At 41.7% G+C, this 22,887-nt stretch overlaps 1 protein-coding gene across 1 annotated transcript; it reads right to left on the reverse strand.

Moving 5' to 3' along the window:
* Positions 1 to 16,157: 16,157 nt before the first annotated feature.
* On the reverse strand, positions 16,158 to 22,503 carry NKX6-1 (NK6 homeobox 1). The gene is made up of 3 exons (XM_073340031.1): positions 21,939 to 22,503; positions 20,267 to 20,439; positions 16,158 to 17,308 (listed from the first exon to the last, which is right to left on the reverse strand). Exons 1-3 carry the CDS (start codon positions 22,501 to 22,503, stop codon positions 17,057 to 17,059), a joined length of 990 nt encoding a protein of 329 aa, XP_073196132.1. The 3' UTR covers positions 16,158 to 17,056.
* Positions 22,504 to 22,887: the final 384 nt, after the last annotated feature.

Raw genomic sequence — 22,887 nt, forward strand, 5'->3', positions numbered from 1 at the left:
TGCCTGTGTATTTGAGTAAGGTGCTACAAAGAGGGCCTAATCCTGAGTTCACATACACTGATTTTGCAACATCGTAACTTCATTGCACCTCCTGAGTTGAGTTACTTTTGGTTATTATCAGTTTTAGTGGAATCACAATCAAGCATAGTATGTTTAATGGTAACAGAATCTGACCCAGTAATTTTCAAGTAAAGACCATGCTCATCTTACACCCAAAGAAACAGTACCATGACTGTGAGTTCCTGACATTTTCCATTCAAAATGGAACATTGATTTGCAAAACATGCCAAGTTGCTCAAACCAGTTTATCAAATTTCGGAGGACTTAATCCTGCTTCCATTGGAGCCAATGGCAAAACTCTCATTGACTTCAATGGAGCAAGATGTGCTTGTGTGCATGCAAGCTGAAAGATGAGTTTTGTTCAGTGGTGCTTTGTATAGTAATCATATGAAGATGCATTAAACAGCAACCTACCCATGAATCCTGCAGTCTTTACTCAGGCTAGAGCCACAGGATCTAGTCCTCCATCTAAAAATTCCATCCATGAACTACATACCCACTTCATTAAAAAAAAAAAATACACACACACACACAAACACCACAATGAAATGAGCTCACAAAAAAACAATCCCCATATGCTGTTAATATGTGTTTATAAGAGTTCTTATTTGACAAAATGTCCTCTCATGCTTACATATCCTGCTCCTACTGGAGTAATTGGGAGATTTGTCATTGACTGCAGTGGAAGCAATCTCTTGCCCAAAGCATCTGCTTATAGGAAACATATCCAGTTTCTTCCTCTCCTCTGTAATAATTGTTAAGCTATTTAGTCAATATTTGGCATGTGTGTACTTGCCCACATTAGGCAGGACCACTTATGCCTACAATAATCATCTCAGGCCATCACTCTGGCTTCCTGCTTATCTTAGCTAAAATGTTTACATAATTATCTACATTAGCTTCATTCCGGCATCATTTATATCAGTTATTACTTTTAGACTGCAAATTTCTCTCTGCCTGTTTTGATGGCCTCCCTCCCCTCCGCCCCCCACTACCAGACCTATTTTTTCAAGTCTATACGCCTGATCTTTTCTTTTCTCTGCACAGTCAGACCCTAAACGCCAGCTATTTATAGTACATTAACATAGTACATTAACATTTGTAATGTAGCCATTCTTTTACATAATCGATACCATCAAGTCTCTTTTCTTGGGGACCCTCGTGTTTATTTACATTTATTCCACACACGTCAGTTTCCATCACGAGCAAAACCGATTTTCTTGTCCTACATCTGCTCTCAGGATAACCTTAATTCACCATAAATCTCTTCGTATTCGCTACATAGTTAGACCCCAGTTTGTTATGATGCTGTAATCTGAGGTGGTCTGGATCCTTATCTGTAAAACAAGTCTTTAGTGCACTCCAGTGTGAAAGAACAGGATGGTTATGATATTAATTGTTGTTATTATTTACTATTATTTATTTTGCAGCAGTTTCTGTTTATGATGTGATGCATTTGAGCCCAAGCACATTAGGTGCATTATTCATTGGGTACATTTGTCAGAACATGCATGTGTATAAAGAACTAATGATCCATATTAAATTAATGACGCTATAAAAAAGAAAAATACCCCCTACATGCAGCTTATGACGGCAACTCCAGACTTTGATAAACCATAGAAAAGACCTAATCAGATGAAGCATTGGACTGTTCTGTCTCCAAAATTACATTTCTTGATATGTGCTTGTACACAATGTTGGTTTTATTAAAACAAATTAATTCAGTCATTAAGGAATCATACGGCAAGTGTCTCATAAGTCAGGACCTCCAGTGTAACAAATTGATTAAATGACTGTGTAATAGTCTCTTTAAACAAATCTAGTGTAACAAGTTAATAGATCTGCTCAATTACCATGCTGGGGTGATGAGGATGTGGGCAACTCTCTCATTAAATCTAGGAGATTGTTCTCGGGTGTGTGTGTGTGTTGGTTTCTTGTTTATTACCCTTGGAAAATTGATTGCTGATCTGGCAAATAAAATAAAAAACCAGATTTGACGGTCCTGACCTGACAATGTGGGATGCGGAGGGGGAGGTTTATAGAGAAATCTTTTCTTGTCATTCTTGGTGGGGAGGGGGAACCGAGAGGGAAGAACAGCATATCAGAATCGAGGGAGGGATACATTCGGAAAAGAGATCGTAAGTTGTTTTAAAGTTCCCTGGGAGAGATTCTCTATACCCTTTGGGTTTTGCATCTGTGCCTTTCTTGTAAAGCCAAAAATCTCCACAGTGACCCTCCCTGTGCAATCCAATGAGACAGTTGTGCAGGTTTTACCTTCCTTACGCCTGTACTAACACTCTCTTTCTTCCCAAGTATATAAACTGGAGAGGTTTGTGTGAATGAAACAATTCGCCTGCGGCATGAAATAACAGGTTTCCTTGGGAGGTTAGAGGGGACCGTCCCTAAAACAGCACAAAGATCGCTAGCCTTTTTCCTGGTGTTTGTGGCCCTGTAATAAACACAAAAGCTACTGCATTCCTTAGTTTCTTTATTATTTTCTACCCACGTGCCTCATTTTTAACTCACTTTAGGACTTTCCCAGTAGGGCGGTGGGTCTAAAAGCAGATAACGTTTGTTTAGGTTCTTTGGTAGTGTTAATTGCATTCAGTAGACAGAGGATAGATAGATTGATTGATTCCATTGTTCTCATAGCAAGAGCATTTGGCTTTCCTCCCACAATCAATAAGAGCTGAAATTGACGTTTCTAAAGCTGTTTTTACTAAAAATGTAACGACGACTCCTTATGAATGCTGAAATAATTATCGTGGACAATGAAACGCACTAATGGCACTGGCGAAAACCAGCCGATTATATCCATGGTTCCTCATGACACACTAATCGATTCAATAGTAATATCTGTGTCTGAGTTCTGGGGAACGCCTCTCTTTCACACCATTCCTGCAGAATACAGAGCCATGTGGCGGAATCAGAAGGGAAGGTCCCACTGATAAATCGATGGCAGGATCTGGCACAGTTTGGTATTTAGGCAATTTAGGTATTTTGCCAATAATGCAGCTTTGATTCCTTTGACACCCAATCTCCAAAGGCACGGAAAGAAAATCTATTACCCCACTGCCATTTTGTTAAGTGTCTGCTCCCTGTTGTGACCCTGCCACTTTATCTGTTGATTTTTATTTTCTGAGTGCATGTTGCCCATATGTCACTCTAATAGTTGCTATAATTCTTGAGCAATAGGGCTCCTATTTTACTGAGCTGAATTAAAAAGAATGCACTTTAATAAAAACCTGAGCAATACACTAATGGCTTGACATTGATGTATTTGCATAAAGATGAATTATATGGGCTTGCTTGACACGACTTTTAATAAATGATTGAGGAGGTTATTATAGGGATGCACTATGGTGTGTGTTAACAGGTTATTTTAGTACAGCCAGTGCAAAAACTGTGAGCAATATAGTGTGGTGATAGAGATCTTTTACAGGCTCTGGGGTCCTTTTTTCTTAAAAAAAACCAAACAAACTTATCTCTTATGACATTTATGGGGATGGCTTTGCCCCTATATCTCAGTCACAAACTGCATTTTATTAACCATTGAGAACATTAACTATGGGTAGAATAGAGAAAAAACAAATATAATTGTTTTATATGTGTGTGTATACGTGTATATGTGCACAGATACACACGTCTTATATGTGCACACACATCTTATACATGTATATGTATACCACATATATACAGAGGGAGATACTGTGTGCTACTAATGTATAGAGAGCGACTTGTATAAACTCTAGATAACTAGAGAGAATTTTTCAGCTATGAATAAATAACCCAAGTAGTGCATATGTTCAGATCATAGCTACTTCAAGTGCCAACCATTGGTTGAAAAACCCCTTTGTGCAGCTTTGTCTTCCCTGTAAATACTTTGCTCAGTATATGAGGCAAGTGAATACAAAATCTTTTTCTTTTACTGCAGAACATTCAAACTTAACCATAACATTGTTTTGTTTTAAATACACTATTAACAAACTTGTTCTAAATTGTTATTCAGCTCAGCACACCCGAGCTATTCTCCTTGGTTAGATAAACTCTCGAGAATAAAGATCAGCAAAGTAGTAATACAAGACACGATTTCAAGGAACATTTTGCAGTGTATTTTCCTCTTCACTTGCACTACATAGCAATGCGCAAATGCTCTTTACTCAGGCGAATCTCACACTGAAGGCAGTGGGAATTTTGCCTAAGGACTGCAGGATCGGGCCCAGAAATTGTAACATGCCATGGCTGATTTTTGTGTGTGTGTGTGTTGTTGTGATGGATGCAGAATTTTCTTTGCTGCTTTTTTTTATTATTATTTCTTTTCAAAAGTGCTACACACCCAACTCACTATAAGTTAGCCTCTGTGTAATTTTGTTTCTTCCCATGGTTGGTGAGCAAGAGATAAAATAAAGAAGGGTGTGAATCAAAGTTTACATTTTCATGATGCCTCACTATATCGTTCTGATATAAATAAATATCGTTCTCATAAATAATATTTGATTGACTGAGGAACCTCTCCCTTGACGCTTCGGCTATGATTGTTCTGGCTCCCAGTAGCTCTGTACCAGCAGCACATCCACTCAGACTGCTACTGAACAGATGTTTGTATCCCTCGCAGAGATTTGTAACTGATGTTCAAGACAGCTGGTAAATGTTGCCAGAAACATGTATCTTAGAAAATACCTATCTGTGCAGAAGGTAGATGCTGAACTGAAATTAGAAAAGAACAGTTACTCTTACTTTTTAATTCGTTTTAAACAACCCTAGCTCTGAAACTGGAATATTCTGCATCTAGATTTCTTTTCTCCTTTGGCCTAAATATGGAAAATGGGAGGGGAGGGCGTATGACTAAAAGCTCTAAATGTGCATTTTAAACTCCGTTTTCTCTGGGGCACTGGGCAACTTTTGACACGATATGCTTATTAAAAATCAAGCAACCAGATGACTGTCAGGGGTATAACGAATGCCTTTAATGAAATGACATCACCCTCGCAAACATGGGAGCCCTGCCACGAATGTGGAGTGTGCTTAATATGTAAGAGTTACAAATTAATATCATAGAAAAGTGATAAATGATAATGGGATTTCAGTAGTTCATAAAAGGCAAACATGCATAAGGAAAGGGCGAATGAGGGCAGCACTCACTGAAATAGTCAGATCTGTCCTACCTTAGTTGTCAATCTAGTCATGTCTTAGAATATCAGCACTCTTTACATATGCATTAACTTTATATATTATATATGCTAAAGGTTATTTGTGAGAGTTGCAATTAGGATAAATGAATGTGAAGGCCTTGTCCTTGGGATTATGAATGCTCTGATTTAAGACTTTGAGATAATACCAAGACATGCGGTTTAAAAGAGATATATGGCTAATTCATTGTTGCAATATGTTTATTGGATCATTTTGATATTGTGCTGAGCTGCAGCTATAAATGTAACTCTGCCATCAATTTCATCTGAATGGAATATTTCACTGTTGTGTTATTCTGACTGGTTCCATGACTGACCAGCCTCTTTATTTCATGTTTCAGCAGGGGTATATTTAAAATTTCTTGTAATTTACAGTGGAGGAATTATAGAATAGTTTTTCATATCGCTCTTGGGAGGCTACTTTGATATAGCAAGAAGAGGGGAAACTTTGGTCATCTAGATTCATCTTTAATTTTTACATATCAAATATATTAAGAAAATGTATTGAACAAAACATTGTAACTAAACTAAAAATTTCTATCAACCATATTGATGTTAAAAATTCTGTCGAGGGCCTGCGTGTTTTGTGTTCCATTTACTGTGGACGTGAAAGGGCTCCTACAGTAGAGGAAAAACATACGTCGAATCCAGCACAAGCATACAAATTTCAAAGGCCTAATACTGAACTCAAAATGGTGTGTTGTATCTGAGACCAGGATTTGGCTTAATCTAGATTTCCTCGGTTTTAGGAAAGTAAGATTTAAAATTACTTCTCGGCTTGGACTAGCGCTGCTTGTGCTTTGAAACTTGCCCTGTGCCCTTTGCCTCAGGGCAAGCAGGTTTACCTTTTCATTATTCACTTAAAAAATGGCTTTCCAGGAAAAAAAAGAAAGAAAAGCCGATTGTGGGGGCTATTTCTAATTTCTTTTCTTAGATTCCCATTCCCTTGTTTCTCCAGCCTCCTAGATGTAAGAAACCAACCCTTGCCATCAGGGGGCTGGAACAATTTAATAGTGGGGGTGCTGAGAGTCTTTGAATAAAACTGTAATCTCTGGATATGGTGGAAACCATTTCAAGACAGGGGGTTCAGCAGCACCCCTCCTCACCCCTAGTTCCAGTACCTATGCTTGCCATGAGTGGTCTGCCCCTTCCGGTTGAAATCAACCACTCTAGACTTTACAGGTATGCGCTGGTGGGGGGGTGAGAGGTGGGGGAGGGGGCATCCCCACAATTTGTGTGTCAGAGATCGTGTCTAAAATCGTGGATTTTCTGTGAAAAGGCTCCGCTCCTGTATTCCTTGAAATCATGGAGAGCTTGGGGCTCGAAACGAATGCAGATTCGAGTCCCATATCGGGTCAGTTCTCTTTTGTGAATGCCTCTGCCCAGAGGGAATACTGTGTCCCATCCTCACTAATGGGAGTTATACCCTCCCTTGTAGTTCCTTCGGTGTCTGTATCATAACTATGTAAAAGGTCCGAGTAAGGCACTCAGTCAATAAAACGCCATCTGCGGAATAATATTTTGCTCATTTTTAAAACGTCTCTTTCTAGGATTTGCCCATAAAACTATTTATTCTGCAGCAGCCCCCCTTTCAAAGTGAACAGTCATCCTGGGGAGTGTACTCTTGCAACTGTGCGATTTGGAGGATAATAGAGAACAATACAGGCATGGTATAAAAACGTTATTCACAGTGGTGTCAACATTATTTACAGGGCTGGCTGCGTGCAGAGTACAGAGCTTGGATTTTATAGACAGCCTTCCAATGTGTGACAGCTTCACCTTATCTACCCAGAAAGGGACCGAATAAGGATTTAATTAAAGTGAGCGTTATTTATTATTTCCAGCAAAGCCACCCGCGATCCGATCTGAAAAGCGATCGCTTTATTTTTTGACAGCTGTTCACTTTCTCTCCTGGATTTTTAATGTAAACGTTCCCTATCCAGGGGCGAGGATTCCCAGAGAGCGTTTTCCCGATTGCCCACGGTGAGCAGACATGCTAGATAGTATTGCAGTGCTGCATGTCAGGATAGGCTGTCAGGTTACCAGGTTCAACATACCAGAGTTTGGGAATGAAAGTAAATTCTGTATGGGAGATGCTGGAGCCTGGTGCTGACTTACGGCAGTATTAGAGAGAGAGTATTAAAAATGAAATTGAAAGTTGAGGCTGTTAAAATCACAAGTGGCAGATCATATTGACCTCAGTGCAGGAGGTAGGAAAGTGTGGGGCGTGGGGGTCGCTTTTGTTAAGAGGGTAATATGACACCGTTACACATCACTCCAGCCTCCACTCCTTCCACCTAGAGTGGCTACAGCAGGACTCAATGTAATAATAATGGAGTGGCTGGTCATCTCTCCCATTTTTTGTCAGGGAGGAAATGCATTCGGTGTCAGGCAGCCTGTTGGAATTCCGCTAACGGGTCTTGGCAGCTGGCTAGTTGAGAGAGGAAATTGAGCCACTATTAATTGGCTCATATCTTTGATGAGGCACAATTATCTTCCCAGTTGGGGAGGGGTGAAAAAAGCGATCTTTGAATTGTTCTTGCAGATTGTTAAAAGAGGACGTTGGGTTGTAAAGTTAGGAGCAATATATATACAGCCAATATATATAATGGTAATCTTAAGGAAATGCCCTCCGCCCTTCAGAAATACATCCTTGGAATAGTCAAGCATATCTGAAGACCAAAAATTTAACATACCTCCCTTTTTTCTTTTTTGAATGGACTTGCTGGGTATTAGGAATGGAAAGCCTGCATTGTTAAGTAGAGATATTCACGAGAGTGAATCCTTCATTTTTCTCCATTTTTTCCGAAAAGAGCCCCCCAAATGAAATTCGAGTGGGGGGGGGGTCAAGGAAATCCCTCTAAGTCTTTCCAATGCTCACTATGTATTGCATTATACTTATAATTAAAAGCTGGGCGCGTGCGGGAATGATGTGCATTACTTCCAATAGCAATTGAAGATTGTATTTGAAATGGACTGTTTTATGGGCTGAAAAAATCTGTATACCTTGCCTTCCGTGTCACCCAGACAAAACCGCGGCCATTAAGGTTTCGCAGGGAGCTATTTTTTAATTTTTCTCTTACAAAACACGGAATTTTAGAGCTAAGAAAAGAGAACTTCGTTTATGTCTTTTTTTTGTTTGCTTGCTTCTTCTCACTTATTTTCCATGTGCCTGCTCCTGCTAACTCAACTGCAAAAAGCAAAACAAAACAAAAACCTGGCTTCAAAGGAAGCAGGATCCAACATTATGGGGATGCATTGTATACGTCTACTATTTCGCTCAGTGGTTTGAGCATTATTGGCCTGATAAACCCAGGGTTGTGAGTTCAATCCTTGAGGGGGCCATTTAAGGATCGGGTCAAACATTGGGGATTGGTCCTGCTTCCAGCAGGGGTTGGACTAGATGATCTCCTGAGGTCCCTTCCAACCCTGATATTCTATGGTTCTATGAATTCTCTTCCGCATACAGAGGGGGCCCATCTACTAGACTAGCGGGCAAAAATGAGACGCAAATCAAGTAATGGGGCTTTTTATCCCACCATTAACAGGAGGTTGTACATCCAGAATTACTTTGGAATTGTAATATGCCCACTCCCAGTGAAGTCAGTGGGATCAGCAACTGGCCTGTAATTGCTGTTCACACCCTTTGATTCATTTCTAAAAATTGCACGAACAATAGTTTCGTCCCAGGGAATGTTATTTGGCAGCTCCTGGTTTCTCCTCTTCCTGTAGTACCGTCTTTTGGTGCATTTATTCTCCACTACTCCCAGGAATCGATTAGGGCTGGGAGGTTTAGGTGCTGCCGCCATATTTCCCTACGGAAAACCCATCCTCGGGAAGCTGTCCCAGAGCAGAGACGCACCCCGATCCTTATAGCTTTGTAACTGTATGTTTATTTCTCGTCCTCGGCTCTGTCAGGACACGGAAGGAGTTTGCTGATCACAGCAGCAACAGCGAAACATGAGGACCCTTGTGCCCACTGACCTCAGTTAGCATATAATGAACATGCTCCTGAAGGCGCTAAGCAACCCGGGCCTTCGTTCCAAATCGATACCCAGCTGTCTTGACTTCTGGGCCGCTGTTCTTCCTAGAGGCGCTCGCACGTCAATGACAAACAGCGTCCTCTGCTGGTAGCCCCATCCCCTGGAGAGGAAAACAAGCTTAAGCACATTTCCCCGCTACTCAGAGGAAGCGAGGGGAAGTTGAAGTTGTTGCTCTTTGAATAGCCACACATTGCAGCAGAGCCTAGCGTTTCTGGTTAAACAATCTGCTTGGACACAAGTTGATACCTTTTGGGATAGCCATTCCTTGTTTCCTAGAAACTCTATGGTCTGTTCCACTGAGAATCTATCCAAAGAGCAACAACTCCTGTGACCGAGCAGGATATTCCAGTGAACCTTGCATTTCCCAAAGAGTAACTTTTCTTTCACTGCGCACCACACAAGGGCTCGTTTGCATTGCGCCACTATTTTTACTATGAAAAGACAACCCACCTTTCCAGGCTCTCAGCAGGCTGTGCATCCCCATTGGCAATAATGTGAACTTGGCACCGTGCAGGTCAGGAGTAGAGTTTCTTTGGATGACAGGATGAACTGTCCAGAACAAAACATTCGTATAGCGCTTACTCCAGTAATCAATACGTATTCTCATGGCTGCTCAATTCAAAATGACCTGTTGGCCAGTACAACATAGAATCTAGCACAGGAGATATAATATGAAGGACGTAAAATATAACTATAAAGTGCTATTTGGGTCTTACTCCACGAAGCTTTCGCCATTATTTTGCAAATCCGGGAGGCACTGACAGATTTTTCTCTTTGTTTGCGCGGTTTAAGTATAAGAAAATGAGTCACCTCGTTTTCCCTTTAGCCATAGTCTCATCCTCCAAAACATAAGAACGGCCATACTGGGTCAGACCAATGGTCCTTCTTGCCCATCATCCTGTCTTCCGATAGTGGCCAATGGCAGGTGCCCCAAGAGGGAATGAACAGAACAGGTAATCATCAAGTGATGGTAAACAGAGGTTAGGGACACTTCAGAGCATGGTTTTTACCCCATCCCACAATGCCACCCGGACACTTATTAGATAAAGATTGTGATTCGTGTCACCTTCACTTTAATCAAGTAGCTTGTTATTTTATTAACTCCAACAGAGAATGACCTGATCAGTTACGTTGCCCAACTTTAGGGCCAGATTCTGATAACCCATTACTCAGGATGAGTAACACTACTCCAGGTGTAAGCCCATAGAAATCAATGAGACTACTCCTGGAGTAAAGTGCTATTCAAGTTGAGTAAGAGTATCAGATTCTGCCCCTTGGTCTCCAGTGATCCCAAAGCTCCTTTGAGATCAGTGGTCTTCTATATCTCTTTATACCATGAAAAACCATGAGCTAAGATTCCTTAGGCTTTATTTACCCAACCAAGGCCCTGCCCATGGGCCTACCAGGAGGGAACCCCTGGTCTGTAGTTGACTGTAAAGTTTTACTTCACCCCAAATGTAAACGTTAGGTCCTTCAACCCTGCTCTGTGCCTATGTTTTTAGGGAACCAAGGGCTACATTTTCCCCATCCTGTGCTGTTAAGGACTCCTACCATATGAACTATGGCAATCAAATTCCTAATCTAAACCATTGTTGTATGTGCACCAGGTCCTGAAATGTCAGGTCCATATAACTATCCCATACCACCCATCTTACAGAAGGTGACCCTGGCAGGGAAGGCATCCATCCCATCCCACAATTTAGGATGGGGGGGACAACGTCTTTCCCACACTAACTCTGCTCATGGGGCAAAGACTAGGACACAAGTCCCTTTCTACGTACAGTAATCTTGCCTAGCCAAACACCAATCAACCACCGAGCTAGCCAGACTTGATCTGGACAGCAATGCAGAAGGAATGGGGAAAAGTGACGCGGTAGAACAGAGCTTGGAGGACCAGATACAGCGCAGCCCCGATCCATTGCCCTTCTCACTCTGGCCAGCTAATATCCAGAGATCTGCCAGTCCCGGGGCAAATTCTGGTGCCTCTTGACTGGCTGGTCTGAAGATGGGAAATCTCATTTATTGAATGGGACCAGGCCACTCCCCGTGGAGTGCGAATCAGTCTAGTAGTTGTGATGGATCCTGAACATTGAGAGCCACCTTCCATAGATGCCATTGACTCGAGCTGGACTAGAATTTGTCCTCATTATTACGGGGGTGCTATGATGAAGTCAATACCAAATAACTCCTGAGCGCGGGATGTGTCTCAGCCTCTGATTTTCCGTTTTCATTTCTTTCCCCTAGCCTCCCCCTTGGCACGTTAGCTCCATATAAATATGTATGTTGTCTCCACGGGTGGCAACTACCTCGCACTGGGCTGAGTCCCAAGGCTGAGTCCCGGTCACGAAAACGGGGAGCATCTGTCCAGCCTGGCACAGCTTACAGAGTAGTTTAGACGGAGAGAGATCAAAGCAAAGAGGCCGCTCAGGGGCAAACCTTTTCACCGTGCAGTGTCTTTGCGTGTATGAGATGGGTCAGCTACGTCCGAACCCCTACAAGAACGGAGCGCTAGATGCCCAGAGCGAGGAAAGCACGGTTTTCTCTTTTTGAATTCGCCAGATCACTGGGACGTTTGCTCTTAGCTGTCAGTTCCCATCATAACACGTTTGGGGTTGACAAACAACGTGCCAAGAAGGGGATGCTTGTATTTGCCACTGAAAACTTGCCCAGGTCAGAGGCAGCTGGTTTCACACCTAACGCAAAATGGAACAGACAAGGCCAAAACCTGATCCGTTGTCCGTTCACTCCAGCAGCCCCGTGAAATCGGGGAAACCCAGTCAAGCGAGCGGAGTTTGGCCCACAATTTGAATTATGAGCCCTGATTTGCATGTACTCAGGCAGACGTTCCATTGAGTTCAGTGTGAGCTTTGCCTGAAACAAGAATGCAGGATTGGGCCCCCTCACATGGGAATATTTATTTAACATCTATATGTTATTCTAATTTATAACTTTAACTTTTACAGCTATAGGAACAGAGACATACTTATATAAGTTATACAGAAGCATGCTATAGATTTGTTCTATTTTGACAAATATTTTATGACCAAAGAGTAAAATAATGACTTTAGGAAACTACCTTTTCTAATAGACTCTCCAATATATTTCTGAAATAATCTCCATTGTTGCAGATAGCCCTGTATGTTGAATAATAATATTTGCGTTTGTCAGTTCTTAGATCCCGGGGTATATTTCATATTGCTGAGAAAGGCAGCCAGATTACAAACCCATTTTAGGATTTTAACACTAATGATCAGTTTTTCCTGCAGTTTTCCTTATTATCAGTGAGGGGCCTGAGAGCAGACAGATACCCAGGATATACTATGCAACACCTGTGTCTTCTGCGTAAGATTGAGTATTATATGTAAAAGAAAGAGATTTTTTTGTTCGGCTCAGAATATTATCGGTGGGTTATGGTTGTTTGATCAAAATAATACTAATTTCTTCTAGTTCAAAGATTAATTGGAAATTAAGGCATGAGGTTTCCGTTGCGACTTCTCTGGCTGATTTGTAAAATGGTCGTGTTAAAAAGCATGATGGATCCCATCAAATCCTCATGTTAAATAGTGAGAAGTTTATCTCGCAGTATCTTACTCGTCTGCTCTCAGGAGGATACAAATGTCAAAGAATAAGGCAGGGTAAATACTGAAATAACAGACTTTATTTCCCTCCCTCAGAAAAACACACAAGATAGAGAAGCTGGGTTTACATCAAAGGTCGCATTAAAAAAAAAAGTTGTCTGTAGACAAAGCTGTTGAGATTAGCCTGAAATAGGGAGTATAGATGAAATCTGCTATTTATCTCGGTTATTATTATACCGCGCTATTGTCAATGATTAACAAAAGAGTTACTGTCTCTTTAAACTGCCGAGTGCGAGAGTTCCCAAGTGGAATTTCACTCCTTTAGTGTTTGCGATGATGACAAACTCAATGGACAGGGAGATGTTGATCTCCCCTAAATTGACACTGTTTTAATGTACTCATCTACATAGGCTACTTGTCAGGAGCACTGTGCGAGAGGGCCATATTAACACCCCTTATTTCATTATTTATTTAAGTGTTACTTGGGCTGATTGTAATACAATAAATAGATATCCATATAACGCCCAGGTAAAATGTCAAGGAAAGTGAGAAGAGTGGGAAAACAAATGGCAACCGACATATTCATCTGCTCTCAATGGTTGGTGCCTCAATATACCATGAGAGGGGGAGGGAAATATATCTAAACAGGCACATCGTGACCTCTGTCAATCTCTAAAGGAGCTTTCCTCAAACCTCAAATTTTACTGGCTTTAAATTAGCTTAAATTAAACTCTACTTAAATTGAGACTATTCACGTGAGTTGAACCAGCAGGACCTTTCCCCACTGGTGGACAGCGCAAAGACACACTGGCACGTCGTGGAGGTGTTTGGTTTAAGCACGATTCTAGCTTATTTAATTAAGTAACATTCTAACTTTGTGGTTCGATTGCTCTCTTCTGTATGGCAAAGGGAGCGTCTATGCTCTGTTTTCCTGAGATCTATTCAGTGCCGATCACAGATTTTAAAATTTCAGCAGGTGAACTTTAAACCTTATAAAAACCAGTGACATTTATCCCTAGTTGTTAGCTAGGATATTTGTAACAATGATCGTGACATTATTTATTAGCTTTCTTCATAAAAGTCCTCTACTCGATGTGAAGGATGTTTTGCATCCCGCTCTAATCTCCATTTTGTTTTCAAAGCCTTAACCACAAAGAAAAAAGTGAGATCATATGAATAAACTGTTCTTTTCACAAATACCCTAGACAAAACCAAACTAACCAAGCGATCAGAGTTGGGCTTTTTTCCCTATAATTCTAGTTTTATAGTGCCAACTGCAACTGATGGCCAGCTGGGTCTCTGTGTAGAAGTAAATTAACTGGAAAGCCAAAGTCAGTGCTGCAGTCAACTGGAAAAAAAAGAAAAAGAAAAAGAAAGAAACCAGTACAACATGGCCCGCTGTATACAAACCATTGCTCAGTGACACACAAAGTGCGGTATCAAGAGATGTACAAAAGGCGTGTTTTTGTGTGATACAGAATTTTTGCTCTAGGCATATAGAATTAAAACTGCTCTAGCTTTTGAGGGAAAATAGAATCGCCTTGGAAAATAGAATCGCATATTTACAAAATAAAATAAAATGAATCCTGGTCTGGGATTTAATAAACACTTTAAAGCAGAAGCAGTTATCTGAGAAAGAAGTTGATTTATTGAAGCTACTCAAGACTGAGTAAAATCAACAGAATTTAAGACATTTGTGTGGGCATGTAAAAAAGGCAGCGCGAGTTTTGAAATGGTCACACATTTTTCTCTTCCAGATCTGTTGGCTCGGTGTTGTGATATCACTGAACAAGGGGCTTGCATCCAGTCCTAAGAAAGAGTCATATCTGCAACTGTAAAAAATGATCGATACGTTGACAACGGTGAATGGGTGGGTTGTTTGTTTTTTAAATCACCTTGTTTTAAGAATAACTGCAAAACTGAAAGTATTTTGACTTGATGCCCTGTAAACAGCTTAGCGTCTCAGAGTCAGGTTTTGTATACGTTATAAAGGTTTTAGGAAGAAGTGAAAATCTGAAGAGAATGGCAGGTTTATGCTGCAGATCGTGAACCTGCAAGTTTGAAATATTCTGCTTTATCAAAAGAAATATAGGCTCCAAAGTCACCTTTTGGAAGAGCAGAGTGAAATTTAGATGCTATACCTTGGAACCTTATACGCTGGTAAAAGCGTGGTGGGGAAACATTGAGAGAAATAAATGCACCTTATCGTTTATATTTGTAAAAACGTACCGGTACATAAATTCCTCTGGACCCGATCCTAAACGCCTTACTCAGACAAAACATCTACTCAATATACAGAGTCAGGCCCTCTAGAGTTTAAGTGAAGATGTTGCTTCAGGAAAGTGTTGTTTCCCTGCTTTTGTTTAAAAATCAAATACCTCATATAACCGGACACAATAGTAATATTTTTCTAAACTGCAGAATAACTGATTATTTTGCTCAACTCTCAGCGTTTATGTTTGCTTAAGTTCAGCCATAAAAGAAATAACAATAGTTATCCACTGTTTAGATATGGAAATGATCATAGCTAAACAACGCGTTTCGATTTAAAACAGTTGTTTCTATATTGGGTCTAATCATTTACTTTAGACCCCTAGCTAGACTCATATGAATCGCTTTCTTCCTGGAAAATAGTGTCTTTCCCATAATAATGTTAACATGTCATCTCTGATAATGGCTTGTGTTGCTTGCTGCTTAAAAAGTTAATACACCCTATATTGGCCTGAGATTAACCTATCTCGGATATATATGGAAATTACGACTTCCTGAATTCTCCAGAGAGGTCCTACAAAAGGAAAAGAGCTCTCGTGAAAAAAATACACACCAGGAATAGCAACTTTATATTTTCCAAATAAACGATCGCTTATTTTATTTGTATTACTCTTGAACCTTCTGGAGGAAGTGATATTTTACATAGGTTTTTTTTTTTTAAATGTTCCTGGAAATGAACAAAAGAACCCAAGTTATCTTTTTTCGTACCGTCAGTTTTATTATTTAATCTCTGATGAGATCAGATGATCTGTACCCTTTAGTCGAGGCAACAAACGTCTTTAAATTGGTTTTAATTGATTTATCTTTTTTTTTTTTTAACAGAAAGTGCATTACATTTAACTGGTCTTGCAAAGGGCTCTTCTCTTTACAAACCGAATTATTTTAATATAAATTAATTAATAAATGTTAAGATGCTAATATATCATCATTATTAGCTTTAAAAAGAAAACAATTTACATTCTATAGTATTCTTTATAATACAAAAGAAAACACACTTTAAATTCAATTACAGCATCTAAATGATTTTTTATATTTTCGACTGAAAGTGGTTGTAACAATTCCCACCAGCTACTTTTAACACGCATTTTATTGGAAATGGGTTAAATTAAAGGAAACTATTTAAATTTGCCCCACCCCCACCGTCCAAAAATAGTATTTTAAAAAATACTAATAAATAGCATTCAGGGCGGGTGCAATTTCAGAATGGGAGGGGGTGTTCCAGCAAAGACTTCGTCATACTTGGCAAAACATCAGTAGACTGTTTGTTTCAAATCTCTTAATAGATGCCCTTAATGGAGGGCCTCAGTTCAAATTAGAAGGGAATCAAGATCTGCAGGAGAAAGTTCAGAATAAGCAGCGAAGGTGGGGGAAGAGACCACAAACTAATCCCAGCATTTATATTCCACAATTCACTATTCAAAAGAACAGATCTTTTTAAAAAGCCAGACAAGGGGGTGGAGGTGGTGGTGGGTAGGACCCAACCCAACCCTTTCTATTAAAAACAAAAGTATTTTACATTTTAAATATTCACAGTAAAGTAACTTCTATAGTCAGTGTGACTCACGATTTATTTACAAAGAGCCTTCAACAGGTTGCTTTAGTCCGCCCAGCAGGAGCTGTGTGGGTGGAAGTAGGTCCCTCCTTTCCCCCTCAGCTGCCCTGGAGTCTGCAAAAGAAGAGGGAGCACTCAGACAGCCCCCCTGCGACCCTACAACAACAGCACCAGCGGCCAAGGGCCAGGCCAGAGGAGCAGGGGGGCGTTGGGTTTGGATGTTTGTTTACTCGCCGTCTTTTTCTGCCTCTTTCCTCTCCGACAGCTGATAAAGTCTAGAAAAATAGATATGTACAACATCTCAGAAAATAGCAAGTGTCCTCCGAGTCCGCCTGGGCCCCGGCCCCCTCCTCTGAAACCCCTTTAAGAGGAACTCTCGTTCTCAGATGTGTGCAGGAGCAAGCTGCTGCTGCTCGACTTGTGTTTCTTCAGCAGCTGGGTGATTTTCTCGTCGTCCGAGTTAGGGTCCAGAGGCTTGTTGTAGTCATCGTCCTCCTCCTCGTTCTCCGAGGCCCCCTTCAGCCTCTCGGTCTCCGAGTCCTGCTTCTTCTTAGCCGTGGCCATCTCGGCCGCGTGCTTCTTCCGCCACTTGGTGCGCCGGTTCTGGAACCAAACCTGCAGGGGCCCAGCCGCAGCGAACAGAGAGAGAGAGAGAGAGAAGGGGGGAATTACTGACCCGGGGCAGGTCAAAGTCAGCAACCACAGCTGTACTCTGCTTGTGACCCTCAGCGTCACCGGGAGCCTTAGCACCACCCAGGAGCTGCTGGTAGCACCAGACAGCCGGCAGGATTCCTACCAGAGCTCTTGTTATTTCTGCCACCACAAAATTTTTAGCCTCCGTAGCACAGCTGTTACGCCCATGGAGGTACCAGTCTCCCCATCACAGAGTTGTGGTGACTAGTCCTACCATCCACTTATTCGTATTCATACCATGCTGATCACCACTAGCGAACAGTGATTAATATTTGTACCATCGTCAACGTTATTACTACTATCGTGTTATTACCACTGCAGAGGTATTACTAGTCAGTACATAGTATTGTTTTCTTATTTCCATACACCTACTAGTGTTCATCCCATGTGTATTATTACTAACATAGTTATTTATATTCATTCCATAATTATCGTAATAGAATTATCATCAAACATACTATGTGAGTACTACTGTTGTCGCCTTAGTGTTGGTATCTTAGTTATTAATACTATGAAGTTATTGCTACTCTAGAAGGATTAATATCCACACCATAGTTATTACTATTAATCTTACCACAGTGTTATTAGTATCCCTGATATAATAGTTATTACTATGCTATATAATTATTATTGTTATTATACCATAAGGTATTCATAAATAATTATTTTATTACCACAGACACTTAAGTATTCATATAATAGTTATTAATCTAAAATTATAATGATCACCATACAGCTATTGCTACTGGTATTTGTGCTATACTTTTATTATTATTACTACAGATTAATATTCATACCATATCTGTAATTATTAATACTAAGTTACCAGTATGCATATCATACTATTATTGGCTACCATGGTATGCTTAGTATTCATATTGTGGTTATTATCATTATTATTATCATTCTAAGTTATTATAATTATTACTGTAGTGTTGTTATCACCACAGAATTCTTGCTTTTGCTACTGCAGAGTTATTATTGGTAGTTAAAGAATTTTTCAGGGTCCAGGCATATTTCAGTTGCTTTTTGTTCTGATGAAGGAGCATTTTGTGCGGTTTTGGTTCACTTGCTTTTTATTTATTTTATTTTATTTTTATTTTATTTTATGGAGTTTCAAAACGAGCCTTGGAGACTTTTAAACCAACCTTTTCATACTAATGGAGGGCAGGAATAATTTTACTCCTCTTAATTTTCTGTTAAGATCTACATTTCTTCTTTTCCTCCTCTCTTTCCCCTACTATGTTTTTGCCTGTTCAGTTTGTTTAATCAAAACTCAACTAACATGGATCAAACTTGATGGGACACCATCTCCCATGAAAACATATGCGTCTTTATTTAGATGTTGTCTGTAGTCCTAAATGTAATTCAAGTGAAAAGCATGTGTTTCTAATGTTCTAAATTCAAATAGTCAAATAGTAAGAGGTAAAGCTAACTGGTCTCAGAAACTTGCTCTGTGCTGCGTCATCAGGTTAAAAATGCAATTTTTTTATTGCTATGGCTTTAAAAGATGAAATCACATTTATACAATACATTAAAAATAGATTAAAAATTTGTTGTAAAAGAAAGGAACAATTTACAGGTTGTTTGGGTTTTTTCCTCTCTAAAATCCAAGTCACGAATCCTATTATGCAAAACATAATTTCAGTGTCGCAGAACGATTCCTATGCATGGAATGAAAGTGTTCATTTGAAAGGAAACAAATCTAACTACACTTCCAGTACACTCAGTGACTACACAGTACTTTAATCCTGCTCATATGTGACAATAAACATTTTACATTGAATAGTTCTCTAATGTCCCCTCTTCTGTTACATATTTTATCTTAGAAAGGGCAGAGTAAGAGGAGGGGGTTGTTATTTTCATTGTACGGGCTGTAACAATTTATTCACAGCCATTTAGACATATTTACAGTGACAAATGAGGGGCTCCAGATAACTCTGGGAGAATGAGAATCCATAAAGAGGCCCCTTAACACAGAAACTGTTACATTTGTTAAAAAGCAGCATAGAGAATTTATCTTTAAATACAATTCCCTGAACAAGAAACACGCAGTAGCCTGCATTAGCATTTTAACTTATCAAAACCGTATCTGTGTGAAATATTTCAGTGTTTAGCTAAAATAAACAGATTCGGGGAGAGAATGTGTAAACCATCCGATCCACTTTATGCTTGCTAAGCTCAATTCCTTTCCCATTCAAGGCAAGATCTCTAAAGTTTGAACCATTGTAAGCACACTGGATCCCAAACATGCACAAATTTGTGTTTTTGCCCTTAGCCAGAAGAACGATATCACATTTTAACTATTTGTCGTAATCATTTCAACATCTAATGACCAAACATTGCATGGCTACAGGGTCAGAAAATGTATTGTCCAAGTATTAGCCTTCTAACACAGACTACACTTGTTTGTATTTAAGTATTCAACAATATTACTCCTTACCTCTCCCAATTTTATGGCACAGTAAACATAATATTTTGGGGTAATTTTATAAGCATTCCTAATTTTAAATTATTTTAAAATAAATTACGGTTTTAAAAATTATGCCATATTCTCATAAATAACACTATTAATTATAAACTGCAAATAATTGCCAACCTAAGTGCCTTTTTTAATATACTAAAAGGAGCCATCTATGCAACGGATTTAGTTAGCAATAATATTTTGCAATGGCTTTGTTCTGGCAGTAATGGTGTATGTGCAGAGAGCATACGTATCCATTTAAGATTAACCTGATTTCAAAGGCATGCGCCTGATTCCTTTTGTTCATCAATATCTTATATCAGGGCTCCTTTGTATATGTATTTTTCACACTCCGCCCAGTCTCAGCAATGTGTGGGCTTGAGTCTCTTATCTAATGTTTGACATGATCATCTCACCTTGACTTGACTCTCTGTCATCCCCAGTGAATAGGCTAGCCTGGCTCTCTCTGGTCCTGCTAAATATTTGGTCTGCTCAAAAGTCTTTTCCAGGGCGAAAATCTGCTGGCCAGAAAAAGTGGGTCTTGTATGTTTTCTCTTTCCGTCTTTATCCAGCAAAATTGAACCTTGATCTGGAAAAGAATGAATGCATAGACAGATATGTTAATCTGTTCATTTGGAAAAATGCTTAGCTATGAAATTTGCTGTCAAGGGAAAGGTTTTTTGTTTTGTTTTTTCTATACATGGAGGAACGAATTCCCTATTAGAATGTCGCCAGTTTCAAAGCGATGCATATCTTTTCCTGACGCCCCTTTCTTTAGAGGGTCTAAATTCTGAGCAGGCAAAAATTACTCTCCCACAAAAACGGTAGTCGATAAAAGTAGGTTACTATAAAGGGTTCTTCTTGGGGAAAGTTTTTGTATGACCCAAACTCAAAAAAGGGGAAGGGGGAGGAGGAGTTGAATCAGAGATATTTCAACTTAAAAGTCCTTTTAGGAAAAATAAAATGAGAAAACTGTTTTTGTAAAAACTTCCCATTATTCGTAAGCAATAACTTGACATTTTCAATGCTTTCATAGACACATACACACACCCCAGCTGTGAGTGTCTAAATTGCCAACAAGCCAAATAATGCATGTCATATATTTTCATCATTTAACGTGCTTTCAGGTGTTCAGACAGTAACTGTTTGTTATTGTAAGGATTCTAGTATGCACAATGATCGAAACGGTTTTAGTAAAGCCAACCCTTTCAAATCTAAGCTTGGAACATCACTGTGCTCAGTGTTACAAAAGTAATCAGTAATAAGAAAACCGTTACAGGAACTTGGAAGTGTCGCAGCATCAAAATAAAGAGAGAGAGAAAAGATGAGGCATAAACGTCCCGAGTTTATAAAAGCCTCTCTCTGAAAGGGCAGGGGAAGAAGGGTTTGGCCTTTAAAACTTTTATCCCCGAGAAATCTGGGACACTACAGCTTTTCTTTGCCCTATTAGACACATCTCCTAACTAACCCTTCTAAATTTTTACAGAAGGTGCCTGCAATTAAAGCTGGGAGCAAATGCTAACTGGTATACACCAGAGGGCATTCAGGCAGCATGAAGTAGAAGTAAATAGAAAGTCAGAGATGAAGCAGGAGCAGGAGAAAAAGTAAAGGCAGCAAAAGCAGCACCGTGTTAACTGTACCAAGCACTGAACCAAAATGCAGCTAAGAGGATGGTGTGGTGAGTAAAACAAAAACACCTTGAATCGATTCACCACTGATCATACTACTTCCTACACAAAATCACGGGGGGCAGCATTTCCCCTTCTCACTCCCCCAAATAACAGTGCGATAGGGCGTCGGGGGGGGGGGGTAAAAGGATGCACTGAAGTACAGCAAGCCCTAAATAAGTTCGTTGCCTCTCCCGCTAACCAGCGCCCTGTGGCGCGCATTGCAAGCAACCAAAGTCTGAGCAACAGGACTGAGCGGGAGGCAAGGAATAGGGGGGGGAGGGTGACCCAGGCCGCGCTGGAGCTGCCCCCAGGGCAGGATTCCGGGGGCTGGGATGTCACCCGAACAAGTGGGGGCAATTGCCTATGCTAGGAAAGCAGCCCACCCCCCTCCAGCCACAGCCGGGGCGGCGGTACTCACGGGGGGTGCAGGCGAGGCGCGCGTCTCTCCAGGGCGGACTCTGCATCACCCCGGGCCAGAAGATCGGGGTCCTGCCGGGCAGCTCGGCCAGGGGCTTGGGGTAGCGGCCCACGGCCACGGCGGCGGCGCTGGGGCTGAAGTAGAGCCCGGGGGGCGGCGGCGGGGGGCTGAGGCTGCTGAAGCGGGGCAGGCCGGCCAGGAGGCCGGCGGGGGACGAGGAGGAGCCGGAGGGCGACGCGGAGGCCAGGGCGGCCCCGGCCAGGGGCACGGAGGGCCGGCTCAGGATGTCGTTGATGCCGTGCGGGGTGGCGGCCGAGAGCTGCTGCGGGGGGCTGGCCAGGGCCGGCGGCTTGAGGCCGGCCGGGTTGGGGGAGCCCAGCGGCGGGGACGGGGAGGCCGAGGCGGAGGAGGAGGCGGAGGAGGAGGCCGGCCCGGCGGGCAGCGGGTACGCCGGGTACAGCGGGGTCTTCATCTCGGCCATGCTGTGCAGGGCGGCCAGGGGCGGGCTGCCGAGCAGGAAGGCGCTCTGCCGGGGGCTGCCGTCCATCTGCCCCACCGCCAGCATCGCCGCGCCGCCGGGGGAGGGCAGCGGGGCGCCCGCGGGGGGAGTCCGGGAAGGGGCCGCGGGGGGGGGTGCGAGGGGAGAAGGGGGGCGGGCTGCTCAGCGGGGGGCTTGTCCCGCTGGGAGGGTGCCGGGGGACAGGGGCGATGTCCCAGCAGAGGGTGCGGGGGCTCCGAAGGCGAGGGCAGGTGCCCTGCGCGGGGGGAAGGACCCGGTGGCGGTACAGAGGGAAGGGGGAGCCGCAGAAGGCGGGGGGGGGGCAGTAGGATCTCGAGTGCGGGCGGGGGGGTCTGTAAATGCGAAGGCGAGGACCGCAAAGAAGCAGCAGCAGCAACTCTTCCAAGTTGCTGTGTGTGTGTGTCTCTCTCTCTCTCTCTCTCTCTCTCC

The sequence above is a fragment of the Lepidochelys kempii genome, chromosome 4 (assembly GCF_965140265.1).
Source record: "Lepidochelys kempii isolate rLepKem1 chromosome 4, rLepKem1.hap2, whole genome shotgun sequence".
Taxonomy (NCBI): domain Eukaryota; kingdom Metazoa; phylum Chordata; order Testudines; family Cheloniidae; genus Lepidochelys; species Lepidochelys kempii.